Genomic DNA, 25,567 nt, shown 5'->3' on the forward strand with positions numbered 1-25,567 from the left:
TTGCTTGAATCCTGATGGAGCAGTGAGCAAGGGACTCATGTCTGAGTATACCCTTCCACGCTTATGGTGGACAAAATGATTCAGAAAAGGGGGTGTCCCTTGCTCATTGCACCATCAGGATTCAAGCAAGCCGGGCCGACGACGCCTGAAATGGCAGAAACCGGTCCCCGGAAGCTTGTTTCCTTCCCAGTACAAGAATTGGCTTGGTAGTTTGGTTTGCCCTGTTCCCATCATGCACTGGGACAGGAACAGACTAATTTGCATATAGCCAAGTTCTGAGCTGGGATGGTGCAGTGAGCTAAAAAACGGTGATGGATCAAGCCCTGATCTTTGGACTGGGTAAGAGTGGTCTGCTTAATTCAGGCACTCTGTTCATCACCACCCCCTTTTCTGAATCATTTTGTCCACCATAAGCGTGGAAGGGTATACTCAGATGTGAGTCCCATGCTCATTGCACCATCAGGATTCAAGCAAGCCGGGCCGACGACGCCTGAAATGGCAGAAACCGGTCCCCGGAAGCTTGTTTCCTTCCCAGTACAAGAATTGGCTTGGTAGTTTGGTTTGCCCTGTTCCCATCATGCACTGGGACAGGAACAGACTAATTTGCATATAGCCAAGTTCTGAGCTGGGATGGTGCAGTGAGCTAAAAAACGGTGATGGATCAAGCCCTGATCTTTGGACTGGGTAAGAGTGGTCTGCTTAATTCAGGCACTCTGTTCATCACCACCCCCTTTTCTGAATCATTTTGTCCACCATAAGCGTGGAAGGGTATACTCAGATGTGAGTCCCTTGCTCATTGCACCATCAGGATTCAAGCAAGCCGGGCCGACGACACCTGAAATGGCAGAAACCGGTCCCCGGAAGCTTGTTTCCTTCCCAGTACAAGAATTGGCTTGGTAGTTTGGTTTGCCCTGTTTCCATCATGCACTGGGACAGGAACAGACTAATTTGCATATAGCCAAGTTCTGAGCTGGGATGGTGCAGTGAGCTAAAAAACGGTGATGGATCAAGCCCTGATCTTTGGACTGGGTAAGAGTGGTCTGCTTAATTCAGGCACTCTGTTCATCACACCCCCTTTTCTGAATCATTTTGTCCACCATAAGCGTGGAAGGGTATACTCAGATGTGAGTCCCTTGCTCATTGCACCATCAGGATTCAAGCAAGCCGGGCCGACGACGCCTGAAATGGCAGAAACCGGTCCCCGGAAGCTTGTTTCCTTCCCAGTACAAGAATTGGCTTGGTAGTTTGGTTTGCCCTGTTCCCATCATGCACTGGGACAGGAACAGACTAATTTGCATATAGCCAAGTTCTGAGCTGGGATGGTGCAGTGAGCTAAAAAACGGTGATGGATCAAGCCCTGATCTTTGGACTGGGTAAGAGTGGTCTGCTTAATTCAGGCACTCTGTTCATAACCACCCCCTTTTCTGAATCATTTTGTCCACCATAAGCGTGGAAGGGTATACTCAGATGTGAGTCCCTTGCTCATTGCACCATCAGGATTCAAGCAAGCCGGGCCGACGACGCCTGAAATGGCAGAAACCGGTCCCCGGAAGCTTGTTTCCTTCCCAGTACAAGAATTGGCTTGGTAGTTTGGTTTGCCCTGTTCCCATCATGCACTGGGACAGGAACAGACTAATTTGCATATAGCCAAGTTCTGAGCTGGGATGGTGCAGTGAGCTAAAAAAGGTGATGGATCAAGCCCTGATCTTTGGACTGGGTAAGAGTGGTCTGCTTAATTCAGGCACTCTGTTCATCACCACCCCCTTTTCTGAATCATTTTGTCCACCATAAGCGTGGAAGGGTATACTCAGATGTGAGTCCCTTGCTCATTGCACCATCAGGATTCAAGCAAGCCGGGCCGACGACGCCTGAAATGGCAGAAACCGGTCCCCGGAAGCTTGTTTCCTTCCCAGTACAAGAATTGGCTTGGTAGTTTGGTTTGCCCTGTTCCCATCATGCACTGGGACATGAACAGACTAATTTGCATATAGCCAAGTTCTAAGCTGGGATGGTGCAGTGAGCTAAAAAACGGTGATGGATCAAGCCCTGATCTTTGGACTGGGTAAGAGTGGTCTGCTTAATTCAGGCACTCTGTTCATCACCACCCCCTTTTCTGAATCATTTTGTCCACCATAAGCGTGGAAGGGTATACTCAGATGTGAGTCCCTTGCTCATTGCACCATCAGGATTCAAGCAATCCGGGCCGACGACGCCTGAAATGGCAGAAACCGGTCCCCGGAAGCTTGTTTCCTTCCCAGTACAAGAATTGGCTTGGTAGTTTGGTTTGCCCTGTTCCCATCATGCACTGGGACAGGAACAGACTAATTTGCATATAGCCAAGTTCTGAGCTGGGATGGTGCAGTGAGCTAAAAAACGGTGATGGATCAAGCCCTGATCTTTGGACTGGGTAAGAGTGGTCTGCTTAATTCAGGCACTCTGTTCATCACCACCCCCTTTTCTGAATCATTTTGTCCACCATAAGCGTGGAAGGGTATACTCAGATGTGAGTCCCTTGCTCATTGCACCATCAGGATTCAAGCAAGCCGGACCGACGACACCTGAAATGGCAGAAACCGGTCCCCGGAAGCTTGTTTCCTTCCCAGTACAAGAATTGGCTTGGTAGTTTGGTTTGCCCTGTTCCCATCATGCACTGGGACAGGAACAGACTAATTTGCATATAGCCAAGTTCTGAGCTGGGATGGTGCAGTGAGCTAAAAAACGGTGATGGATCAAGCCCTGATCTTTGGACTGGGTAAGAGTGGTCTGCTTAATTCAGGCACTCTGTTCATCACCACCCCCCTTTTCTGAATCATTTTGTCCACCATAAGCGTGGAAGGGTATACTCAGATGTGAGTCCCTTGCTCATTGCACCATCAGGATTCAAGCAAGCCGGGCCGACGACGCCTGAAATGGCAGAAACCGGTCCCCGGAAGCTTGTTTCCTTCCCAGTACAAGAATTGGCTTGGTAGTTTGGTTTGCCCTGTTCCCATCATGCACTGGGACAGGAACAGACAAATTTGCATATAGCCAAGTTCTGAACTGGGATGGTGCAGTGAGCTAAAAAACGGTGATGGATCAAGCCCTGATCTTTGGACTGGGTAAGAGTGGTCTGCTTAATTCGGGCACTCTGTTCATCACCACCCCCTTTTCTGAATCATTTTGTCCACCATAAGCGTGGAAGGGTATACTCAGATGTGAGTCCCTTGCTCATTGCACCATCAGGATTCAAGCAAGCCGGGCCGACGACGCCTGAAATGGCAGAAACCGGTCCCCGGAAGCTTGTTTCCTTCCCAGTACAAGAATTGGCTTGGTAGTTTGGTTTGCCCTGTTCCGATCATGCACTGGGACAGGAACAGACTAATTTGCATATAGCCAAGTTCTGAGCTGGGATGGTGCAGTGAGCTAAAAAAAGGTGATGGATCAAGCCCTGATCTTTGGACTGGGTAAGAGTGGTCTGCTTAATTCAGGCACTCTGTTCATCACACCCCCTTTTCTGAATCATTTTGTCCACCATAAGCGTGGAAGGGTATACTCAGATGTGAGTCCCTTGCTCATTGCACCATCAGGATTCAAGCAAGCCGGGCCGACGACGCCTGAAATGGCAGAAACCGGTCCCCGGAAGCTTGTTTCCTTCCCAGTACAAGAATTGGCTTGGTAGTTTGGTTTGCCCTGTTCCCATCATGCACTGGGACAGGAACAGACTAATTTGCATATAGCCAAGTTCTGAGCTGGGATGGTGCAGTGAGCTAAAAAAAAGGTGATGGATCAAGCCCTGATCTTTGGACTGGGTAAGAGTGGTCTGCTTAATTCAGGCACTCTGTTCATCACCACCCCCTTTTCTGAATCATTTTGTCCACCATAAGCGTGGAAGGGTATACTCAGATGTGAGTCCCTTGCTCATTGCACCATCAGGATTCAAGCAAGCCGGGCCGATGACGCCTGAAATGGCAGAAACCGGTCCCCGGAAGCTTGTTTCCTTCCCAGTACAAGAATTGGCTTGGTAGTTTGGTTTGCCCTGTTCCCATCATGCACTGGGACAGGAACAGACTAATTTGCATATAGCTAAGTTCTGAGCTGGGATGGTGCAGTGAGCTAAAAAACGGTGATGGATCAAGCCCTGATCTTTGGACTGGGTAAGAGTGGTCTGCTTAATTCAGGCACTCTGTTCATCACCACCCCCTTTTCTGAATCATTTTGTCCACCATAAGCGTGGAAGGGTATACTCAGATGTGAGTCCCTTGCTCATTGCACCATCAGGATTCAAGCAAGCCGGGCCGACGATGCCTGAAATGGCAGAAACCGGTCCCCGGAAGCTTGTTTCCTTCCCAGTACAAGAATTGGCTTGGTAGTTTGGTTTGCCCTGTTCCCATCATGCACTGGGACAGGAACAGACTAATTTGCATATAGCCAAGTTCTGAGCTGGGATGGTGCAGTGAGCTAAAAAACGGTGATGGATCAAGCCCTGATCTTTGGACTGGGTAAGAGTGGTCTGCTTAATTCAGGCACTCTGTTCATCACCACCCCCTTTTCTGAATCATTTTGTCCACCATAAGCGTGGAAGGGTATACTCAGATGTGAGTCCCTTGCTCATTGCACCATCTGGATTCAAGCAAGCCGGGCCGACGACGCCTGAAATGGCAGAAACCGGTCCCCGGAAGCTTGTTTCCTTCCCAGTACAAGAATTGGCTTGGTAGTTTGGTTTGCCCTGTTCCCATCATGCACTGGGACAGGAACAGACTAATTTGCATATAGCCAAGTTCTGAGCTGGGATGGTGCAGTGAGGTAAAAAACGTTGATGGATCAAGCCCTGATCTTTGGACTGGGTAAGAGTGGTCTGCTTAATTCAGGCACTCTGTTCATCACCACCCCCTTTTCTGGCACAGAAGCAGCCATTTCTGGAGGAAGGGACAGGAACTCTGGGTCGCCTGGGGAGGAAGAATTAGGGCAGACAGGATGCAGGGGTGCCCGGCTCAGTCTGGCACTTGTTTTTTCCCCTTCCCACTTCACATTAAGAGCTTCCCCCGGCCGTTTAGTATTTCTTTCACTCTTCCTTTTGTTTTGCATGCTGCAGCATACTCCTCAAGCTCTTTTTCTTCTCCCATCCCGTTTCGCATTAACCGCCCCCCAACTCGTTATTTCTTTTGCACGCGGCATGCTCAACCCGTGCTGGCTCTTGGGGGTGTCCTTTACACATGTGTTGTGGTTGTCATTTGCCCGCGTGATAGTCTGATTGCTAATGGCCCAGCAACAATGCAGCGGTATGTGTGTAACCAATTCGCAGAGATTTGGAGCTAATAAGGAGCTGCTGGAAACATTGCAGATTTACACCAACTGTTTTACACTAATTTTGTCAAGTTTGGCACTGGAGTAAACCTGAAGGTGCTCAGATAATCTTTAGGGTGCATTTGGACAAACGGACTTTATGCTTTGCTAAGTGGATTTTAAAGGTGGCCTGTGCGGCTGCACTTTTCTACAAGGAATCTTTCTGAATCTCACCTAAAGCGGCTGGTGAGAATCTGGCATGCCTAGTTTAAGTTGCTGGCATACTCCTAATAGCTGCTCCGAGTGCCTCTCTTCACTTCAGCCCACCCCCGCTCCACTCCTCCTCACCTCCTCTCCCCAGCCTTGAAGCATGCGTGTTTGCGTCAGGACCAGACCGATGGCATTTCCAATGCTTAGTTAACATGAAAACGTTCTTACCAGAATGTCGATGTTGACGTGTTACTACGCAAAGCTGCGGGCTGCGATGCATTGTTTTTTGACAAAGAGTAAAACGTTTTTTTCTTTAGGCAGTTACTCCACTGCTGCTATGGTTTTTATTTTCTTTAAAAAAAAATGTTTTGCACGGTGGAGGAGAAATAAATTACAGTTGTGGCTGGTGCTTCACTTCGGATTTCTGTGGCTTCCATGCTATGGACCGGCCGGCTGCCTTTGTCGTTAAAGACTCCAGGCAGCCATTGGGATGTTCCTTTCTTCATTCACCTGTGCGTTAACTCTTGGCACTGACTACAGACGTTATCGTGATTGGAATTGTAGAATGAGATGAACGATTTGTTGAATATTTTGGCTGATCGAGTGCATTTACTGGTAACACTCACACTATAGAAAAATGTATCTATGATGTATTGCATCTTCATTTTCAGTTCTCAGATGACTTCCGCATGACATATTAGGGAAGATTAAATCTCTATAGCAGGCTTGTTTTTGCAATTAATGATACTACTAAATCATGTGTTGATTGACGTTCAGCCAAATAGAACACCAGCTTGTTTTAAGTTGGGTATAAAAAGTTCACCCTCCACTATGATTTAAGTGCTTTCATGTGATTTCTTAGTTGCTGAAGTTCTCAAGCATTGTTTTATTGTTTACACATTTATATAGTGCATCTCAAACATTTGCATAGTTTGTGCTACTTTCACAATGTTAACACACGAGTTTAAAAGGAGTGTTGATGTCATAAATAACGATCTTCAATATGTGGGGAGAGACCCCAGTGATTTTTTCGACCTGCTGTCTAGGTACCCTCACAGCCTTGTACCCAACACCTTTTACTAATATTAATTTATTTTGTTTTCAACCTTTCTCAGTGCATGACATACTTGCCCATTTTAATTTTAAAAGAATCCGTCAAAGGTGGTGAGGACCTACTTAACTATGTTGTTCCTGCTTACATTTCACATGCTTTACTTAATCTTGCATTCCCTACGGCTGTTTGCTATTTCCAGGATGTCGATTGTTTTTTTCAGCTGGCATCTTACTCTGGTCTCCCCTGCCTCATGACCTATTTCCCATTTTCTGGTTCTCCAGCACCACAATGTCAAACAAATGACATTAGCGCTATGCAAACATCACTCCATCGCATACAGAAAAATAAAATGTAAAAAACATTGTCATTTTCAGTGCAAAGACCTCTAACTCTTGCAAATGCGCGACCTATTGCAATACAAATGGTTGTTATCTGAGTCACTGGAGCCGTAGTAGCTACTGGAGTCATTACCAGACTGAGAAGCTGAATCTGCCAAAATGTCTCCTGGCTCATTTGGGGTACCAGTGAAGACTTTCTTGCCCCAGTTTCAGTTTGGGCCCAGCGCAAGACACTGAAGCCTTTTCCTTTCCCAACACCCCAACCCTGAGAGCTTGGTTGTGCAAGTCTCTGCGTCCCGAGCACATTCCCTACTGCACCACCGGACAGGAAATCCAAGAAACTGGAGTATTTCAGTAAGAAGATTTTTTCTTCCGCCAGTTCAAGGCTGCGGTCTGTGAACACCGCATGCTTCTTGGGCCGTAATTCCCACTCTGTGTGGGATTCAGTGGGCGCGTGCTGCCTCAATGTCCAGAGGAGGCCTGAGGAGTGCTCTCTCAAGCTATTGCTGAAAGGGGGATGCGTTGTGGCCTTGACACTGCCGATTCACTGGGCAATTCCATTGGTGGTGGTGCTCCCTCACCACGCCTGGCTGAGGACAACTGTTTTTTTCTGGGGATGTCCAGAACAGTTTGATGGATATGCCCTTTGATGGCTATCGCCTTTTCGGCGACAAAGCAGATAGTGCGTTGGAGCGTTTTAAGGACTGGATGCTACGGCCAAGTCCTTGGGCCTTGCCGCCAAGTGCCCTTGTCCGTCTTCTGCTTTTCGCTCCTTTCGTGGCCACGGAAGGGGTGCCCGACGCGTTCGCTTCAGAACCTCATGCCTGCGCAGCAACAGTCTCGGCGTGGAGGTGGGACCCACTGAGCCGGGTCAGGGGGCCAGTTTGCGGGTCAGTCCACCTCCACCCCAGCCACCACTGCCTCCAAACCTTCCTAGTCCGTTTTTTCAGGCCCATCAAACGCCAGTAGGCTGCTGGATTCACCATCACCTCCCCCACTGGTGCACCATCACTTAGGACAGGTGGGTTTTACAAATAGTCCGAAGGGGCTACTCCCTCCCCTTCGAGACTACCCCTGCAGCTATGCAACCCCAGTACCACCGCATGTCGGGGGATCACTTGGCACTACTTCAACAGGAAGTTGTGAGTCTCTTGGCCAAGGGGGCCATCGAGCGCGTTCCTGCGCCATTAGTAGGACGTGGTTGTCCCTCCCACTATTTTCTGGTGCCCAATAAGGACAAAGGCCTGCGTCCTATCTTGGACCTCAGGGATGTCAATCGCTTCCTCCGGAAGGAGAAGTTCAAAATGTTAACTCTGTCTCAGGTCCTGTTTGCCCTCGACCCTGGAGACTGGATGGTAGCGTTGGACCTGCAGGACACATATTTCCACTTTCCCGCCCTGCCGGCCCACCGGCGTTACCTGCGGTTTACGGTAGACCACGAGCACTTTCATTTTACTGTGCTCCCCTTTGGCCTTACTAGCACTAGCGCCCCTCGGGTGTTCACGAAAGTGATGGCGGTGGTTGCAGCTCATCTACGCAGGTCAGGGGTTCCAGTCTTCCTCTATCTCGACGACTGTCTATTGGAGGTGGGCTCGCCCCGGACAGTCGTCTCCCACCTCCAGACTACGGCCGACCTCCTGCATCTGCTGGGGTTCTCAATCAATGTGCCGAAGTCGCACCTGACTCCCTCTCAGAAGCTCCTCTTCATCGGAGCGGTTCTGAATACAACGCACTTGTGGGTCATCCTCCCGAATGGCGAGTCCAGGATATTCATGCTCTGATTCCGATCTTTCAGCCTCTATCCTGGGTTTCGTTCAGGATGACCCTGAGGCTGCTGGGCCTCATGGCCTCCTGCAGCCTGCTGATCGATCATGCCAGACGGCATATGTGGGCTCTGCAGTGGACCTGAAGTTCCAGTGGGCGAAGCATCAGGGGAACCTGTCCAATTACGTCCAAATCTCGGAGGACACTGCACAACAGATGCAGTGGTAGCTCACGAACCAGCATTGGGTCAATGGCAGATTCCTCTACCTTCCCCAACCGGAGCACACAGTGGTGACGGATGCTTCCCTCCTGGGATGGGGCGACCACATGCGAGAGGCGGAGATCAGAGGCCTTTGGTCTCCGGCGGAGTCCAGGCTCCTTATCAACATCCTGGACCTTCGGGTGATCCGACTTGCACTGAAGGGATTCCTTCAGTCTGTCAAGGAGAGAGTAGTGCAGGTGTTCACAGACAACACCACTGCCATGTGGTACTGCAACAAATAGGGTGGGGTGGGGTTGTGGAACCTATGTCAGGAGGACCTGCGCCTCTGGACATGGCTGGAACATCAAGGCATTTCCCTGGTGGTTCAACACCTGGCAGGTTCACTGAACGCCAGGGCAGACAAACTCAGCCGCATGATGGATCACGAATGGCGTCTTCACTCACTGTTACTAAGCACTATTGCCTGGACAGCGAAGTCCGGAGAGACGGCTTCTTTGGCCGTTCTGTTCTCCGGGACTTCCTGGTGTGGTCTTGGTTCACAGAACCACCACCGGGGTTGGTATTGCTGGGGTATCTATTCTAAGGTAAGTAATCTATCACTAACATGTTTCTTTCAGATGAACAAGTTACTTACCTTCAGTGACAATATATCTGTAAGAAACATTAGTTAGTGATAGATTCCTTACTGTCCCACCCATCCTCCCCGTTCTGCAAACTGATTTCTAGGGTTAAGGTCATCCCTTTCAGGGCCCTAGTTTAAATGCACCAGTGGTCCGAATCTTGCATGGCTCTGCGTTCCTGGCGGGGAAAGTCGTGTACAGAACTAACTTCAGCGCGCGAGGACGCGTCGAAGTAGCTGCCGCAATGTCATCTCGGCGACCACAACGCCATGGTTCTTCCTCTCTTGAAAAAGCCGACGCTTGACCCGAGCCTTCATGCCAACTATCGGCCTATCTCTTTGCTCCCGGTCCTGGCGATGATCGTGGAAAAACACGTGCAGGTAGCTCTGTTGGACTTCGTTGAGACACAGGGTGTCCTCCATCACACCCAGTCTGGATTTAGAGCAAATATGAGCATGGAAACGGCTTTGCTGGAGGTATCGGAGGCCATCAAAGAGGTCCTGGACGAGGGGGGTAAAGCACTGCTGGTAATGTTAGATCTATCGGCGGCGTTTGACACCGTCCCCCACAACCGTCTCCTGCAAGACTCTTGGAGATCGTGGTAGAGGGGACGGTGTTCAGATGGTTCGAGTCTTTCCTTTCGGGCCGCCAACAGACAGTCTGGGCCCCTCCGTACTAAGCCGCTGTGCCGCCTCTGGAGGTGGGAGTTCCCCAGGGTTCTATCCTGAGCCCCACTCTCTTTAATATCTATATGTCCCCTCTGGCGGCACTGGCTGAGTCTTGCGGTGCCCAGATTGTCTCTTATGCCGATGATACACAGCTCCTCTTCACCTGTGGAAAGAACACGGACTTCAATGGAGAGCGGATCAAAAGTTGCCTGGATGCCGTCTTTGCATGGTTCCAACTAAATCAATTGAAGTGCAACTCAGATAAATCGTAGGTCCTCTTCTTTGATTGTCCTCCTGATCCCGGCTGGAAGTCCTGGTGGCAGGCAGCCATGTTTCCACCTGCCACAGATACCGCAGTTGCTAAGAATCTCAGAGTGAAGATGGACAATGGTCTTACTTCTAAACCGCAGATTCTGAGCCTGGTGGGTCAGTGCTTTGGCCTCTTAAAAATGATGAGAAAATTCCTCCCACTTCTATCTATTGCCCATAGGAGGACGATTGTGCAAGCCTTGATTGGATCCAGGTTGGATTATGCGAATGTGCTATTTCTTGGCCTCCCTGACTATCTTCTGTCTCGCTTGCAGGTGGTGCAGAAATCTGCAGCGCTGGCAATTTTCGGTCTTAACCGGAGATCCCACGCCGCGGGGCTTCTGAAATCTCTTCACTGGCTGCCCATTCGAAAACGCATCGCATTTAAGACCCTTACAATTGCGTTCAAGGCCTTGCATGGCAAGGGTGCCCGCTATTTAAGGCACAGGATCAGTTTTCACCATCCGGCCAGAGCCTTGCGCTCAGCTTCACTGTCGCTGGCCACGATCCCGGCTATCAGGCGTGCTCGCACTGGAGGTCGCTCCTTTAGATACCTTGCGCCCAAGGCTTGGAATGCTTTGCCACTGTCACTAAGGAAGATTGACAACCTGCTGTCTTTTAGAAAAGAACTCAAAACCTGGCTATTTTGTCAATAAAGTCCATCTGGTTCCCTGTTTTGTTCCTTGTTGGGTCTGATAGCGCCAGGACACTCTGCTTGAGTAGCTGAGCGCTCTACAAGACCCCGGTTAACATAACATAACATAACATAACAGTGACTGACGCGGAGCCGCACGATGCCACCTTCCGACGTGCAGGGGTACTGCTGACGAAAACTTTCCGGATCCAGTCTGACGCCTGGGGGTAATTCTAAGGTTAGGAATTTTTCACTAACTACTGTTTCTTACAGATATATTGTTACCGAAGGTAAGTAACTTGTTTGATTTTCTCATAATTACATGAGACTTTTGGTTCTGCAATTGCTGTTTGCATATGTAAACAGCATGGGCATTGCCTCCTTTGGCAATGATTTGTAGCCATGCGGTATAGCAGCGTGGCTAAAAATAATAATAATAATAATAATAATAACGCAGTCTGTCTCGCCTTTTGGACCATATACGTATTTAGCGATTCAGCACATTTAGGGTAGGGGCATGAAATGGGGAGACCAGCTGTGTTGAATAAAAAGCTAACACAGTTTGAGTAGACTTTAAGGACACTGTTTGGGGCAGTATAACAGAGGGAGAGGAGAGAGTTCTGCAGAAGGACAGAAAGTGGGGGACAATGGGATAGCATAAATAGAGACCAACAGAGGGTTTGGAGAATAGCACTCAGTTTAAAAGAGATAAACACAGAGTTAGGAGTGAGGGAGAGGAGAAACTATAAGAAAGAGAGGGACAGAGGTTTGGGTGGGAGGATAGGCGGGGAGCGTGCATGTGAGGGAGAGAGTTTAAAGTACAGAGACAGGCAGAGTTTTGGGGTGGAGGGAAGGATGCAGGGTTTAAAGGGACTGCGCATGAGCCAGGAGAAGTGAGTTTGAGGGGCAAACAATGAGTTTGAAATATTGTTTCATGGGGTGGGGTCGGGAGCGTTCGACAAAGGAGCAGACATCCAGGGCACAGATAGGCAGAAACATGATTGTATGTCCCTTCCGGTTGCCACTAAGCATTGCCCCCAAGTTTTCGAGGAACTTCCCAAGTTATTCCGTCCGTATTTCTTTTATACGTCTACTGTTTTTGTGGGAAGACTAGAAATACAAGAACCTCTGGTATCTTCTACAGTTAACCAATAAACAAAGGATATTCCCTTGAAAAATATACAGTGAAACAATTTGAAACTCCAAGCAAGTAGTTCAATACATAAAATCAACAACAATTATGCAAAAAATTCTTTTGTATTACAATTTATTAAATTACACAATGTATTTAAAATACCAAGTGGACAATAGCACCACTTACACAAATAAAAACAGTTAAAAAAATTTAATAAGACAAATGATCAAAATACATGGGGTTCAAGATTGACCTGCAAAATTGAAACAAATTACAAGGACAGACAACAGTGAGACATTCAATTGTGCAATACTGAGTGTATATTCAAACTCTATCTGACCCCCATATGTTATGCACAGTCTATTAATGTGTCAACACAGGTGTCCGAGTTGAAGAATTATACTATGAAATGCGTCGTCGCGTTTCGGTGATACATATGATTCTGGGCCACCTTTGTCAAGACACTACGTTCTGTCTGTCGAGTTTCTGGGGTCAGTTAGATCACCCTTAAAACTATCCGTTGGATATTATCATGTGGGGGTCTATTACGGCGTAGTGATTTGCTTCATTTTTCGTTTACTCTCCTAAATTTGAGCAGTCTGTAGTTTGTTAGGTGTCCTGAAACGGTAGGCGTGCTGTGTCTTCAAACACTATTTCCTTGTCTGATGGCGGGTTTTCTCTTTAAAAGCTTTTTGTGGGACCAGGGGCGCTTTCGTCATGTCCTCCCGGTAGAAACAATCATTTTACTCTTTTACCGTGGAGAACTTCCTGCTTCTCTGGTCCTGTTCTATCTACAGTTAAAACACAGGCATTTCTAAAGTCAATTACTCTGAAAAATAAATAAGCTTAAAATTGTCAAATACATGTGAAAAATAATAGGCATTGGGGTTTTAAAAAAAAAAATAGCTCAAGAGTATAGAGATTGAACAAGAACACCAAACAGGAGAGTAAATATGTTTACCTGTCTGCTCGGCACATGCCTTTAAATGTCTGTGAGCGCGAAAAGCAGCCACCCAGGGCAGATCAGTTTAGCCAAACAAATCCTATAAATCAGAGTCGGCGGGAGTTTAAACCTAGCAATCTCTCTAAATTATTGTATCATCTGAACGCCCAGCACTAGGAAAGGAAATCATAGTCTGCAAAGCATGTGTCTGGGAAATCCCACCTTTCACCTGGAAAATGATTTGCATTTACTCATAGAGCTCCCCAAAAAATACCACTTGAATAAGAACCTCCTGGCTAATGATTAAACAAAAGTAGACATGCCAAAATTAGAATTTTGAATAGATTTTACGTTTTACAGAGCCAGTAGGGTTGGTATTAAATCATTCCCTTGCTCAGAAATGTAAAGCATTTAATGTATCTGTGTTTTAAATATACTTCTTGTGATTGTTTTGGGAAAAAGACATCACATCTCATTTTGAACTGCCGATCTTAGACCTGGAGAACCCATTTCAAGTTTTGGCATATTTTCAGCCTGCCATGCCAAACGAGTCCTGTTGCTGTTTGGGAATGTGACTTTAAAAGTGCCTCCCCCTTGGGACCCGAGCACTAAGCAAGCACCACATTCCTGCTGCAGAATAAACACAGAGCACCCAGGGGGAGTAGAGACAAATAAAAAGGGGGATGTTGGTGTAGAGGACTCGGAGCACAAACGTATGAGCTAAAAGAAAGGGAACTTAAGCACAGGGAGAGGGGAGGAGACCTGCAAGGGTAGCCTGAGCTTTTCCGTTGTCGGTTATTTAAAGTGCTGAAAACTACAGAATGCATTATGTATTACGAAGTCAACAGCAAGCTCCCACTTCAACTCTGTGTAATTAGGAATTGTGAGTTATATTAATAAAAGTATGTTCTCCATGTCAAAAAGTTTCCACGCTGTGATATCATGGAGCCTGGTTAATGATCAGACCGTTTCGAGGCGGAGTAGGAAAGTTTGCATTATCGCTGGCGCTCCTCTCTTTATCTCTGCATTATGTTTTATACTGGACTTGATATCAGCTCACAGCTCAACTCCCTCCTGCGCGTGGTATTCAGGCGATTCATCTTTCACAGCGCGGATTTTGTTCTTCATGTAAGGGGGTTCCATACAAAATGGATGTTTTTAATTTATTCCTGTTTAAAAAAATATTCCAGAGTAATGGGCGTGCACAGAGGGGTGGGTATACTTGGACTGCTGAGTCTCACTGGTACATTATTTGCCCTCTGATGATGATGCGCCCTGGGCCTGGATGGTAGCAGCAGCACCCTGAGTGTGTGAGCTGAGGCAGTCTGTTACAGATTGTGACTGAGTCAGCACAAAGTGCAGCCACAAGACACAATAGGCTGAGGCTGCTTTGTTTACACCATAAACACGAGGCAAAGAGCGGACAACCTTAAAGCAGCGACGGGAGGGTAGTGGTGCGATCATGAAAAATGGCACTGCCAATATCAAGCTCTGAGGGGCGAGAGAGGTGTTGTTGAGGGAAGACACGGGAAGACTGATTAAACTGCAAACATCACCGAGTGCCAGCGAGTCTCCGGCAGGAGAGAAATGAAAGGAGAAAAGTAGTGCACTCCAACAAAACGTATGGCCCATTGTGAAAGGATCCCCGTAGCAGGGCCGGTAGCCAGGGTGGGAACAAGACAGCCACAAGGGGGGGCAAATGTTGACCATTCACCAACAAAAACATTGGAATTTATGAAGGTAGACCAACCAGCCAATGAAAAGGGGTGGGTGTATTGTGGTCATGTTCAATCTCCACAGAGAGAATACAGCAGATCTCGCAGAGCAGCGCATGTGCGCTGAATCTGAGGACTATGATGCATCCAGCCCTTGAGCATTAGCCCTAATAGCGTCTGTCGTGCCCTAGACATAGGGCACTAGGACCCTGGACAACGGGTGGTGGGAGGGGGCAGGAAACCGGACACCAGTTCCGGTCAAGACACACACACAGGGACAGACACACAGGAACTGAGGACGAGACCGGACGCAAGGAAGCAAGCTGTATGAACAAGAAATAAAGATACCTGATTACAACCCTTGTTGTTGAAGTGAGAGAGGAAGACCAGGAAGACTGCGGACGACGACAAGCAGGCTTGCTGGGCACATGGAGACGACAAACAGAAGCTCATCGGCTGAATCAGGGGAAGAAGAGGAAGAAGAATAGGTAAAACGCCTATACCTCATGTCCGATGCTGTTGCCGTGTCCACCGAAGAAGACACGAGTCGAGAAAGCATCCACCTGATGGAAAAAAATGAAGTAATGAAAACAGAGACCGTGACCATATATGTGGGGCCACACAAAACACGGTTCGTGCTAGACAGCGTAGCCACATGCAACATCATGTGTGTATCCGAATATGAGAAAATGGAAGTAAAGCCAGTGCTGATGCCATCCAGAGTTGAGGTATTCACGTGGGGATCAAGAAAACCAGTGATGAACATGGGAAAGTTTACAGAGAACTTGATGTATAAAGGCCAAACAATCAAGGAAGACATACATGTACTTAAGGGTGACATTCCTGCACCGTGCCTACTGAGCAATGTCACGGCGCAGGTAATGGGCCTCCTCGCAATGACATACAACATGTCAGAGAAGAAAAGCATCCTGCGAGAGCATCCTGGACTCCTACAGGGACTAGGGAAGCTAAAAGAACGACAAATAACACTGCACATCAATGAAGCAGTAAAACCAGTGGCTCAACACCATAGGCGAGTGCCGATACACCTACAACCACAAGTAGAGGAAGACATTGAAGCATTGCTAAGTCAGGACATCATAGAGCCGGCCGAGGGACCGACGCCATGGGTGTCGCCAATAGTGGCAGTGCCAAAGAAGAACACATCCAAAATTTGCATCTGTGTTGACATAAGAATAACAAACACAGCAATCGAACGTGAAAGACACCCTGGACCGCACCTCGACGACATGATTAGCTGCCTGACAGGTACACGCCGATTCTCAAAGCTGGACCTGTGCAAAGGATATCATCAGCTAGAACTTGACCCTCAGTCTAGATGCATCACAACATTTTCCACACACATGGGTCTCTTCCGATACAAGCGTTTGAGTTTTTGAATCTCATCGGCAGCTGAAATATTCCAAGAGACAATACGGCAAGTAATAGGGCCGGTAAAAAACAGTCTGAACTACAGTAACGACATTCTGGTGTTCGGCAAATCAGATGATGAACATGACAAAGCACTGCGAGACGTATGCTCACAGCTAGAACAAGCAGGGCTGACGCGAAACGAGGACACGTGCGAAATTGGGCGAGACGAATTGGTGTTCTTCGGACACATTTTCTCCAAAAAGGGGATGCGACCAGATCGCAGCAAAGTGGACACGCTAGAAAAAGCAAAACATCCAAGCGACGTTGCAGAAGTAAGGTCATTCCTCGGGCTTGCTAGCTACTGTGCAAGATACATAAAAGATTTTGCCACGGTAAGCACGCCACTGAGAGAACTGACCAGGCAAGGCCAGACCTTCATGTGGAGAGAAGACTGCAACAAAGCATTTGAAGCCATCAGACAAGCAGTGATAGCAGTAGACCACCTTGCATACTTTGATCCACTGCTATTCACAGAATTGACGGTGGACGCCAGCCCGGAGGGGCTGGGAGCGATACTGGCACAACACAGGCCAGGCAAAGATTCAATAAGGTGCATAGTAGCCTACGGAAGCAAGAGCCTGTCCGACATCGAGAGGGCATACTCTCAGCCGAAGAAAGAGAGTCTGGCAGTAGTATGGGCATGTGAGCACTATCACATATTCTTATATGGGAAACCATTCACCATCATAACGGATCACCAGGCACTGGTAACGATCTATGGAAACCCTAATGCGAAAATACCGCTGCGAATAGAGAGGTGGGCCATAAGACTCATGGACTACAACTTCAAGATCGTACACAAATCAGGAAAAGAGCACAACCCGGCAGACTACATGTCACGGCACCCTCTACCGCACGCACCTGAGGCAAAATCAATGGCGGAGGAGTATCTGAATATTGTACTAAAACATAATACTCCAGCATCGATAAAGATGGAAGAACTGGAGCAGGAAACAGAGAGGGATCCCACAATGCAAGCGATCAAAACAGTGACAAGACAGCAGACGTGGAGGCATGTCAACAACAACAGCATCATGGGAAAAGGAGTGATCAAAGAAGAAATGCTGGCATTCAAAAAGATCCATGAAGAGCTCTCAGAGACCAAAAATGGAATAATGATGAGAGGAACGAGAATAGTAATGCCAGGAGCGCTGAGGAGACAGACAGTGGACTTAGCGCACGAATCACATAGAGGCATGGTAGCAACAAAGAAAATGCTACGGGAAAAAGTGTGGTTCCCAGGATTAGACAACATGGTAGAAGCCGCAGTCGCACTCTGCTATATATATCAAGTGACAGGACAGCCGGCAAAACCGGAACCACTACAGATGTCAGAGCTCCTGAAGGCAGTGTGGACCGAGTTGGCAGCTGATTTCTATGGGCCCCTGGAGACAGGAAGCTACCTGCTTGTGATAATTGATGAATTTTCCAGGTTTCCCATTGTGCGGCAAGTGGCGTCAACATCAGCAAGCGTGACGCTGCCGGCTATGGACGACGTTTTTGCGGCGTGGGGCTCCCCGCAAACTCTAAAGACTGACAATGGTCCAACCTTCTCAGGGGAGGAGTTCTGAAAATTCATGGACTACCTAGGGATCCGTCACCGGAAAATAACGCCGCTGTGGTCATAGGCAATGGCATGGTAGAAAGGTTCATGGGAACGATAAAGAAGGCTGTACAACGAGCTAGGCTGACACAGATATCGATAGGGCAGGCCCTGTGCCAAATACTAAGGGACTATAGAAACACTCCTCACTGCTCCACAGGACGGAGACCCGCTGAGCTAGTGCTGGGCCGGTTAAGCAAGATGAGGATACCGCAGCTGGAGGCAGTAGCGAAGCAAGAGCGAGGCAGCATTGCCACCAAAGATCAAGAGCAAAAGAGAAAATTAAGACAAACGCAGACGCAAGGAGGCACGCCACTCCAGCGCAACTAAAGCAAGGAGACAAAGTGGTAGTGCGGCAAAGGCAGCTGAGGAAGTCAGACAGCCCGTTCTCGAAGGAGCCGCTGACGGTGACTGAAGTGAAAGGGCCCATGATAACAGCATTAGCAGGACGCCACCACATCACAAAAAATAGCTCACACTTCAAGGAATTGAAGGTCGAGGAAGAAGACAGACAGGAAACGGCGCTGGGGGACACCAGACAGGATGAAGGCGCGCAGATGGGCAAAGGAGAGGCATGGCAGGGAAGAGAATGCAAAAGGCCAAAGAGACTGATTGAAGAGATGTGACATAATGAGTTCTATCTTTCTCTCTCTCTCTCTCTCTCTCTCTCTCTCTCTCTCTCTCTCTCTCTCTCTCTCTCTCTCTCTCTCTCTCTCTCTCTCTCTCTCTCTGTCTCTCTCTCTCTCTCTCAGTTACAACAGGTGGTGTCACAACTATGTTTGTTTTGCAACAAGGGGGAAGATGTTGTCCCCTGAACATAGGGCACTAGGACCCTAGACAACGAGTGGTGGGAGGGGGCAGGAAACCGGACACCAGTTCCGGTCAAGATACACACACAGGGACAGACACACAGGAACTGAGGACGAGACCGGACGCAAGGAAGCAAGCTGTATGAACAAGAAATAAACATACCTGATTACAACCCTTGTTCCATGTCGTGATTTCGGTAGGCAGACACGACAGCGTCATAGCCCTTTTAAAAAATTTGTTTTAGGCACAATGCAAAGCATCTGCGATGCTGTACAGCTTGGCTACAAAATATTGCCAAAAAGCCAATAGCTCTCATATGCGAGGCCTATTGGCTTTGCCAGTGCTTGCTTTCATTCCAATCACTTTACCAACAAACGTGTTTATGCTATTCAGCTGTACTATCTTGGCCTCTTTACCTGCTTCTAAGCTTCCTCACCATTTGGAATCTAACTACAGCTGCGTACACCAATAGAAAGCAATTTTAAGATTAGGAGTAAATTTCTGAGAGGCCTGAGCAGGGAAGGCCCTGGTGGTCTCGTTTTCTGATATTCTGTCTAACATATATTATTTCCATTTATAGGAGGAATACATTCAGTATATCAGTTTATGCATTATACTGGTTATTCATCTCTGTAAAATGTTATTTTATGACGTGTTGTCTCATAGGTTATATACTACCTGCCAGGATACATCTCTCCACAGTCTCCTGTGTGAAGTACTCTCACTTGATATATTTAACGGTATGGGAATCTCAAAAACAATCTCCTTGAAGCTCTATATTTCTTTTGATTTATTTCCAAAATACGCTCAGGACGCTGATCCTTCGTTAGCCTTAGCTCTGTACCTGAGCTGAAACAAACAGGCGAGACAGAGCGATAACTAAACCTAGGCAGATCGGGAGAAGAGGATCACATTTTAGCTACCCCTGATCTCTTTAGGGGAGGACAAACCAAAACGAAGTATGCCCCAAAACAGAAAGGAAAGCAGCTGGCTAGCCTTGTTATGTCTTAATCGGAAGTGTGTGTGCATGTACCAATTTTAATTGATTGCATATTTCCACTGTAGGTTAAACACATTGAAACTCTGAGAGTTAGATTGAATCGAATCGAAGGATTATTAGAAGGTCACTTCTTTGTTGAAGCAATTGACGATCTGAATTTCCTGCTCCCACATTGTGTGCCTCCAGTATGTTTTCTTCAGACTCTGCTGATGCACATGCTACAAGTAAGTAATGGATGCTTGAGTTCATTAGCTTATAAAATCTGCTATCATATATGTGCCCAGTGCTCTTCCTCCACATCCGATGTAATTGCAAAAACAAATGCGTGCCCTAATTTCCTAGTATGGGCAGAATGTGCAAAGCTTTTTTTGTTCGCAAACAGTTTGCAAATGAAAAAAAACATATTTTTTAATATACAAAGGCCCAATCTACGATTCTGTACCCTATTACTGAATTGCAAATTGGGTTTGCGATTCGGTATTAGGAAGGAACGTGTGTGGGACATCCCATGTAAATGAAATATTTTGCGGCCGAAATGTGGTCGCAAAAAAATCCCATTTTCCCACTTACATCAAGTTTGCAAATGAGAAAGGGTCCCCATAAGACTCTTTCCGTTTGACATTGTTAGCAAAAACCTTTTTAATAGCAATCAGTGGTCCAACGAACCACTGCCTTCTCTTAAGAAATGAAAAGAAACCTTATATTTTTCTTTTTAAGCGCATCCCACTTTCCTTTAAGGAAAAGCTGCATTAAAAAAAAGTATGCTTTATTGTACAGCAATAACAGACATGGTGGTCTGCTGACCCCAGCAGGTCACCAACCCTGTGAATTTAGCTATTCCCAGTCAGAAACGGAGACCTACCTCATGAATATTAATGAGGTAGGTCTATTTGCGAACCACTGGGAATCACAGAAAGTGTAAAGCACACTTTCATACATTGATGTTTGCAATTACCAAATAGCGAATCGCAAAATTTTGCTATTTGGTAATCAAAAACCCACACCTGCATACATCTGTCCCTTAAGGCCACATGTATGTAACTTTTTTGCTCGCAAATGGCCCGATTCGCAGAATTAAACCATTTACGACTGCGAAAAAGCCTTTTTCTATGTGCAAACCCTATTTTGCGATTCAGTAACCTAATACTGAATTGCACAATAGGTTTGTGATTCAGTATTAAGAAGGGGCAACCGAAATGTGGTTGCAAAATATTCACTTTTTACTCCCAATTGCAATTTGGGAGTAACCCATTCACAAATGGGAAGGGGTCACCAGGGGACTTCTTCTCCTTTTTGAGTGTGTGTGAAAATGTTTTTTAAGGGCAGGCAGTGGTTCCACCGACCACTGGTTCCTTTAAGGAAAATGGGCTACATTTAAAAAAAAAAAACACAAAAGAATTGCTTTATTTAAAAGAAAACACAGACATGGTGTTCTGTTGTCCTAAGTAGGCTTCCATCCCTATGTTCTTAATGATTCCCAGTGGGTCGCAAATTGCAGCCAACCTCAGAAATATCAACAAGGTAGGTCAATTGCAACCCCACTGGGAATCGATAACAGTGTGAAACACACTCTTGTACATAGCTGTTTCCAATTTATTAATAGTGAATTGCAAAAATTCGCTATTAGGAACTTGCAAATGGAAATCTATGTGCATGTGCCCCTTAATGTTTAAAGAAAGGTGACTATTACAGAATTGATCCCTAGATGCATTGGCTAAAAAGGTTGCCTCCTTCTGTTCGCCTTTCGCTAAAAGCAGGGATTGTAAATCATGTTCAGCTTTTGAAGCTGAGCTACTGTAAAAAACCGGACCTGACAAATCTTTCAGACCTTTGGGAGCTCCAAGAAAGGGACATTCAGTTTCCTCACTTCATGTTAAACCAGAGAGTTGGAACTCCTAGTCTGTTACTTGATTCCACAACTTTGTTGTGTACTGTTATCATAAAGGACCAGGCTTCGAGATTTTTAATTGCTCTCAACAAAGTTTAAAAAAAATGCAATTTACTGGTAAGAAGACACTTTTATGGTCCATAATGTTCTGCACAATTCTTAACTCCGTTATAGCAAGATGCCTTAAGAACGTAAGTGAAATGAGAAGAGACTAAGTAAAACACAGAGCTGTTAAATTTGTTGATTGCTTTGACATTCTCACAGGGTTTTAACAATATTTTTTTACATTTGTATTGCAGGGAAATATAGACGGAAGTTTGTCTTGTCGAATTTTTGATATCTTCTACAACCTGCTTCATCTTCATCCTCCTTGGAAGTGTGCCTCCATGCAGAAATATTACTTGGAAGTGCTTCAGTGTCCACTCTGTAAAAAGGGAACCTGGTCTTTGCTAGAAATGCTTGTAAGGTGAGTGTGGTTTAGTAAATAGTATAAGATGATGAGATTTTAAAAAGTCTATTCAATAAAAAAGGCAGCATCTGTGTTTACTCAGAAAATGCGATCTGGTATATAATAATATCCAAGTCGGCAGTTTTTCAAGACTCACCACAGAGGTATGACCAATCTAATTCTTGTCACCTAATTAACGGGCACAATTTCTGTTGTAACAATAGCTGTGCTTGCTAGTAGCTAGCCGTTGATGGAAGAGCAACATGTTCCCAAATATTGTGACACCTGCAGACCACTCATTCCTTTTCAATTCATGTGTTTTGACATTTCTAAAACACAAATTTACCATTTGTCAGGCCGCTTCTTTAGGGTCTAAGGAAATCCACGTAACCAGTATCGTCAGCTGTTCCTAAAACCTCAGAAACATTTGCATGCTCCCTAAAAGGCCAAGAAACTCCTCCTTGAGCTTTGACTCACAGGAGATAGCAAGGCCGAGCACACAAGATTTTCTGTTGAAGGTTCTTGTAGGTTTAAAGCTTTAAATAGAAATTACGCATGAAGGGCATGCAACAACGTGAACGTCCAAGAAATCTTTATTTACTTTAAATGCACTAGCATAATAAGACTTGTATGAAATGCGGTTGGTTACTGTTCTTCCCACTTTACACGTTAGATAAACTGACTGATTTGAGCAATGCAGCAGGACCATTATGCGCACTCCCAAGCCAATGAAATACTGAAGTTTGGTGTCTTGTTTTTGTTGTTGGTCGGATGCTATTGCCCGACATTCAAGCTTTTCAGTCTTGGTATTCATATATGCGAGCTGGCGCTCTTGAGTTTTCCACTCAGTCACATGGATCTTCAACCTCTTCTGGCCAGAGTGGGTTTGGTGATGTACTAGGTGATGTGCTTGCGAACATGTCACACCCGCTGCTACTGTCCTTGGTCACAAGTTGTTCAATGCGATCTCATATGGTGCAGCAGTGATCTAGACAGTCACACCACAGTTTATTTTGCTGACCTGACATCCTTGACGTCTTTTTCACTTACCTTTTGCCTTCAGTCCTCCTGTTTTTGCTGGTCTTCGGGCTCTGCACACTTCAACACTGCTAACCAGTGCTAAAGTGCTAGTGCTCTCTCGCTAAAACATAACAGTGGTTTCTACCTAATTTTGCACCTTTAACTTACATGTAAGTCCATAGTAAAGTGGTAATACATGTATCGTTGGCCTGTAAATTAAATACTTCTAGTTGGCCTGCAGCACTCATTTTGCCACCCAAATAAGTAGCTCTTTGAACATGTCTCAGGTATGCCAGTGCAGCCTGTATGTGCAGTTTAAACCGCCATTTAGACCGGACAAAACAAACCTCTTGCCAGACCTAAACCTTCTTTTTTTACTCATATAAGTCACTCCTAGGGTATGCCCTAAACAGCCCATAAAGCTGGGTGCAGTGTATTTAAAGTGTTGGACATGTACTTTTAACTTTCATCCTGGTAGTGAAAAAATCTTACATTAGTTTTTCACTACCTGACAGCCTGCCTTTCTGATAGGATAACATTGTGTTACCTTATTACCTTTAATAAGTGATAACTTTCAATTGGGAATAAGCAGGGAAGTTGAGTTTAGTCTCTAAAGAATTGTAACGTGAAACCCTCTTGAATGTTACAGTTGGATTTTAAGTCACAATTCTGAAAATAACACTTTTAGAAAGTTGGAATTTTCTTGTCCCAGCCATTTGATGGCTGCAACCTGTATCCTGGGTTACATGACTAGGTGTTGCTGGAAGATGGTCAATGTGTATCATTTTTAGATAGTGAGATAGAAGGAGTAGGTGTTGTCAGGAGGGGCCATCTCTGTCAGAATGAGGAGGAGAGATGTGACTTACCACACTAGCACATCACAAAGACACTGCCTCAGCATACTCACAAAGGTTTTTACACTGAACTTTTGGGCCCCCAGGCAAGCAGTGGTTAGGGCAGGAAGGAAGGAAATTCTAGACACCACTGTAGAGTGAGGACTGTAGAATCTTCTCCAACTTCAAAGCAAGCACCTGGTATAAGTCGTGGACCCTCAGACCCAACTCTTAAATACACTTCTGGACAACTCAAAAGAAGGACTACTATGCTGCTCTGCTGCAAGGAGTAGTGTCCTACTGCCTGAGTGAGAAAGACTGGACCTGCATCTTGAACCCAGGACCACCAGAGTGACTCCATGGGCAGGTTAGATGGCCTCTTGATCATAGCCTCAGGGACAGAAAAGGCTCCAACCATCTTGACCTTCGCATCTGGACTTTGCCTGCTGTGAGTCCCAACCCCTCAAGTGATGCCACTCCAGTCTAGTACCCTTGCAAGTGGAGCGAAAGGTGCTCTGTCAGCCCAGATGTGGTCTCTAACAGAACTGAGGCAGAGCAACGCAAACCCAGCGGAGCTTTTTGCAGCACCTCATGGGAACTGACGCAGAGCGATGCAAGCTTGCATTGCAGCCCTCACATCTCATTGGAACCACTGGTGCATGACGCATTCTCGATGCGGACCTCGCAGCTCCTCATTGGAACCCACGCAGCGTGACACAGCCTTCACGCAAGTCCACATCACAGCCCTTCCAGCTCATTGGAAACACTGCTGCACTACACATCCTCATCGTGGACCTCACATCGCTATTTGGGACTGCAGCAGCACTGCACAATGGTCCACAATCAGGACTTAAGGCACATTAGCTGGACTAACTTGGTCCCTGTATCCGTCCCGGTCTCCATCGTGGTCACCTGAACTTGTCTTTATCCTAGTCCGGCGCAACCAGATAACCACGGTTTGCCCTCTATTCTTTTAAGCACTATTTTTACCTAAAGATTTAAAATTGGGTATCTCCGGTTCTACTAATTGAACTTTTGTCATTTTGTAGTAAAATAATTTATTACATTTGACTCTATTTTCTGAATTGGTGTGGGACTTTTCTTGTGTTGTGTTTTCATAGTACTGTTTGTGTGCTGCATTATCTCTAACATTTACACATTGCCTGACTGTTTTTGTGCCAAGCTACCAGTGGGTTAAGCACAGGTTAATTTGGGGTTTTCTTGTGTTTCACCCTGACAGAATTTGTGGTTGCTGCTTGAGTAGGGTTTCACCCGCCTCTACCAGTAACCCAGTTTCCTGCAGCAGCATTCAAAGTAGATGGACCTTTGATCCTTAACAGAGTAAGGCTGGTTGAAAGCATGCAAGACAGTCTTTCTCCTTTTCCTTCGAATCAGATCAACAGGAGTCCTTTGTACTTAGTTATCAAGCCTAATTCAGATATTATAAGATGCCAATAAAGAATGGGAGGTGGTCTTCAGGTACAATTTAATCCTGTGGTTGCAAACATCCCATATTATTCACTGGATCTCTGATTCCTTGAAGATGGCAAGGAACACATAATGCTATCAGGGTTATGTTTTCCTTCCACGCAGGCCTACAAAATTCCATTTCCCTATTACGGTCAGATGCTGGGGCTTCATCTCCGCGCCCGAGCT

At 46.4% G+C, this 25,567-nt stretch overlaps 1 protein-coding gene across 8 annotated transcripts in view; it reads left to right on the forward strand.

Annotated features, from left to right (window-relative positions):
* Positions 1-25,567, forward strand: part of SLF1 (SMC5/6 complex localization factor 1) — a 786,836-nt gene that overhangs the window by 346,075 nt on the left and 415,194 nt on the right. For all 8 annotated transcript variants that reach the window (XR_013607070.1, XM_078675388.1, XM_078675391.1 and 5 more), the window contains 2 exons: positions 19,788-19,946; positions 21,910-22,076. Coding sequence is in view for 7 of the 8 variants with exons in the window: in XM_078675388.1 (XP_078531514.1) it covers positions 19,788-19,946; positions 21,910-22,076 (326 nt within the window). In the remaining variant the exon portion in view is untranslated. The remainder of the gene's footprint in view (positions 1-19,787; positions 19,947-21,909; positions 22,077-25,567) is intronic.

The sequence above is a fragment of the Lissotriton helveticus genome, chromosome 2_1 (genome assembly GCF_964261635.1).
Source record: "Lissotriton helveticus chromosome 2_1, aLisHel1.1, whole genome shotgun sequence".
NCBI classification, from domain to species: Eukaryota; Metazoa; Chordata; class Amphibia; order Caudata; family Salamandridae; genus Lissotriton; species Lissotriton helveticus.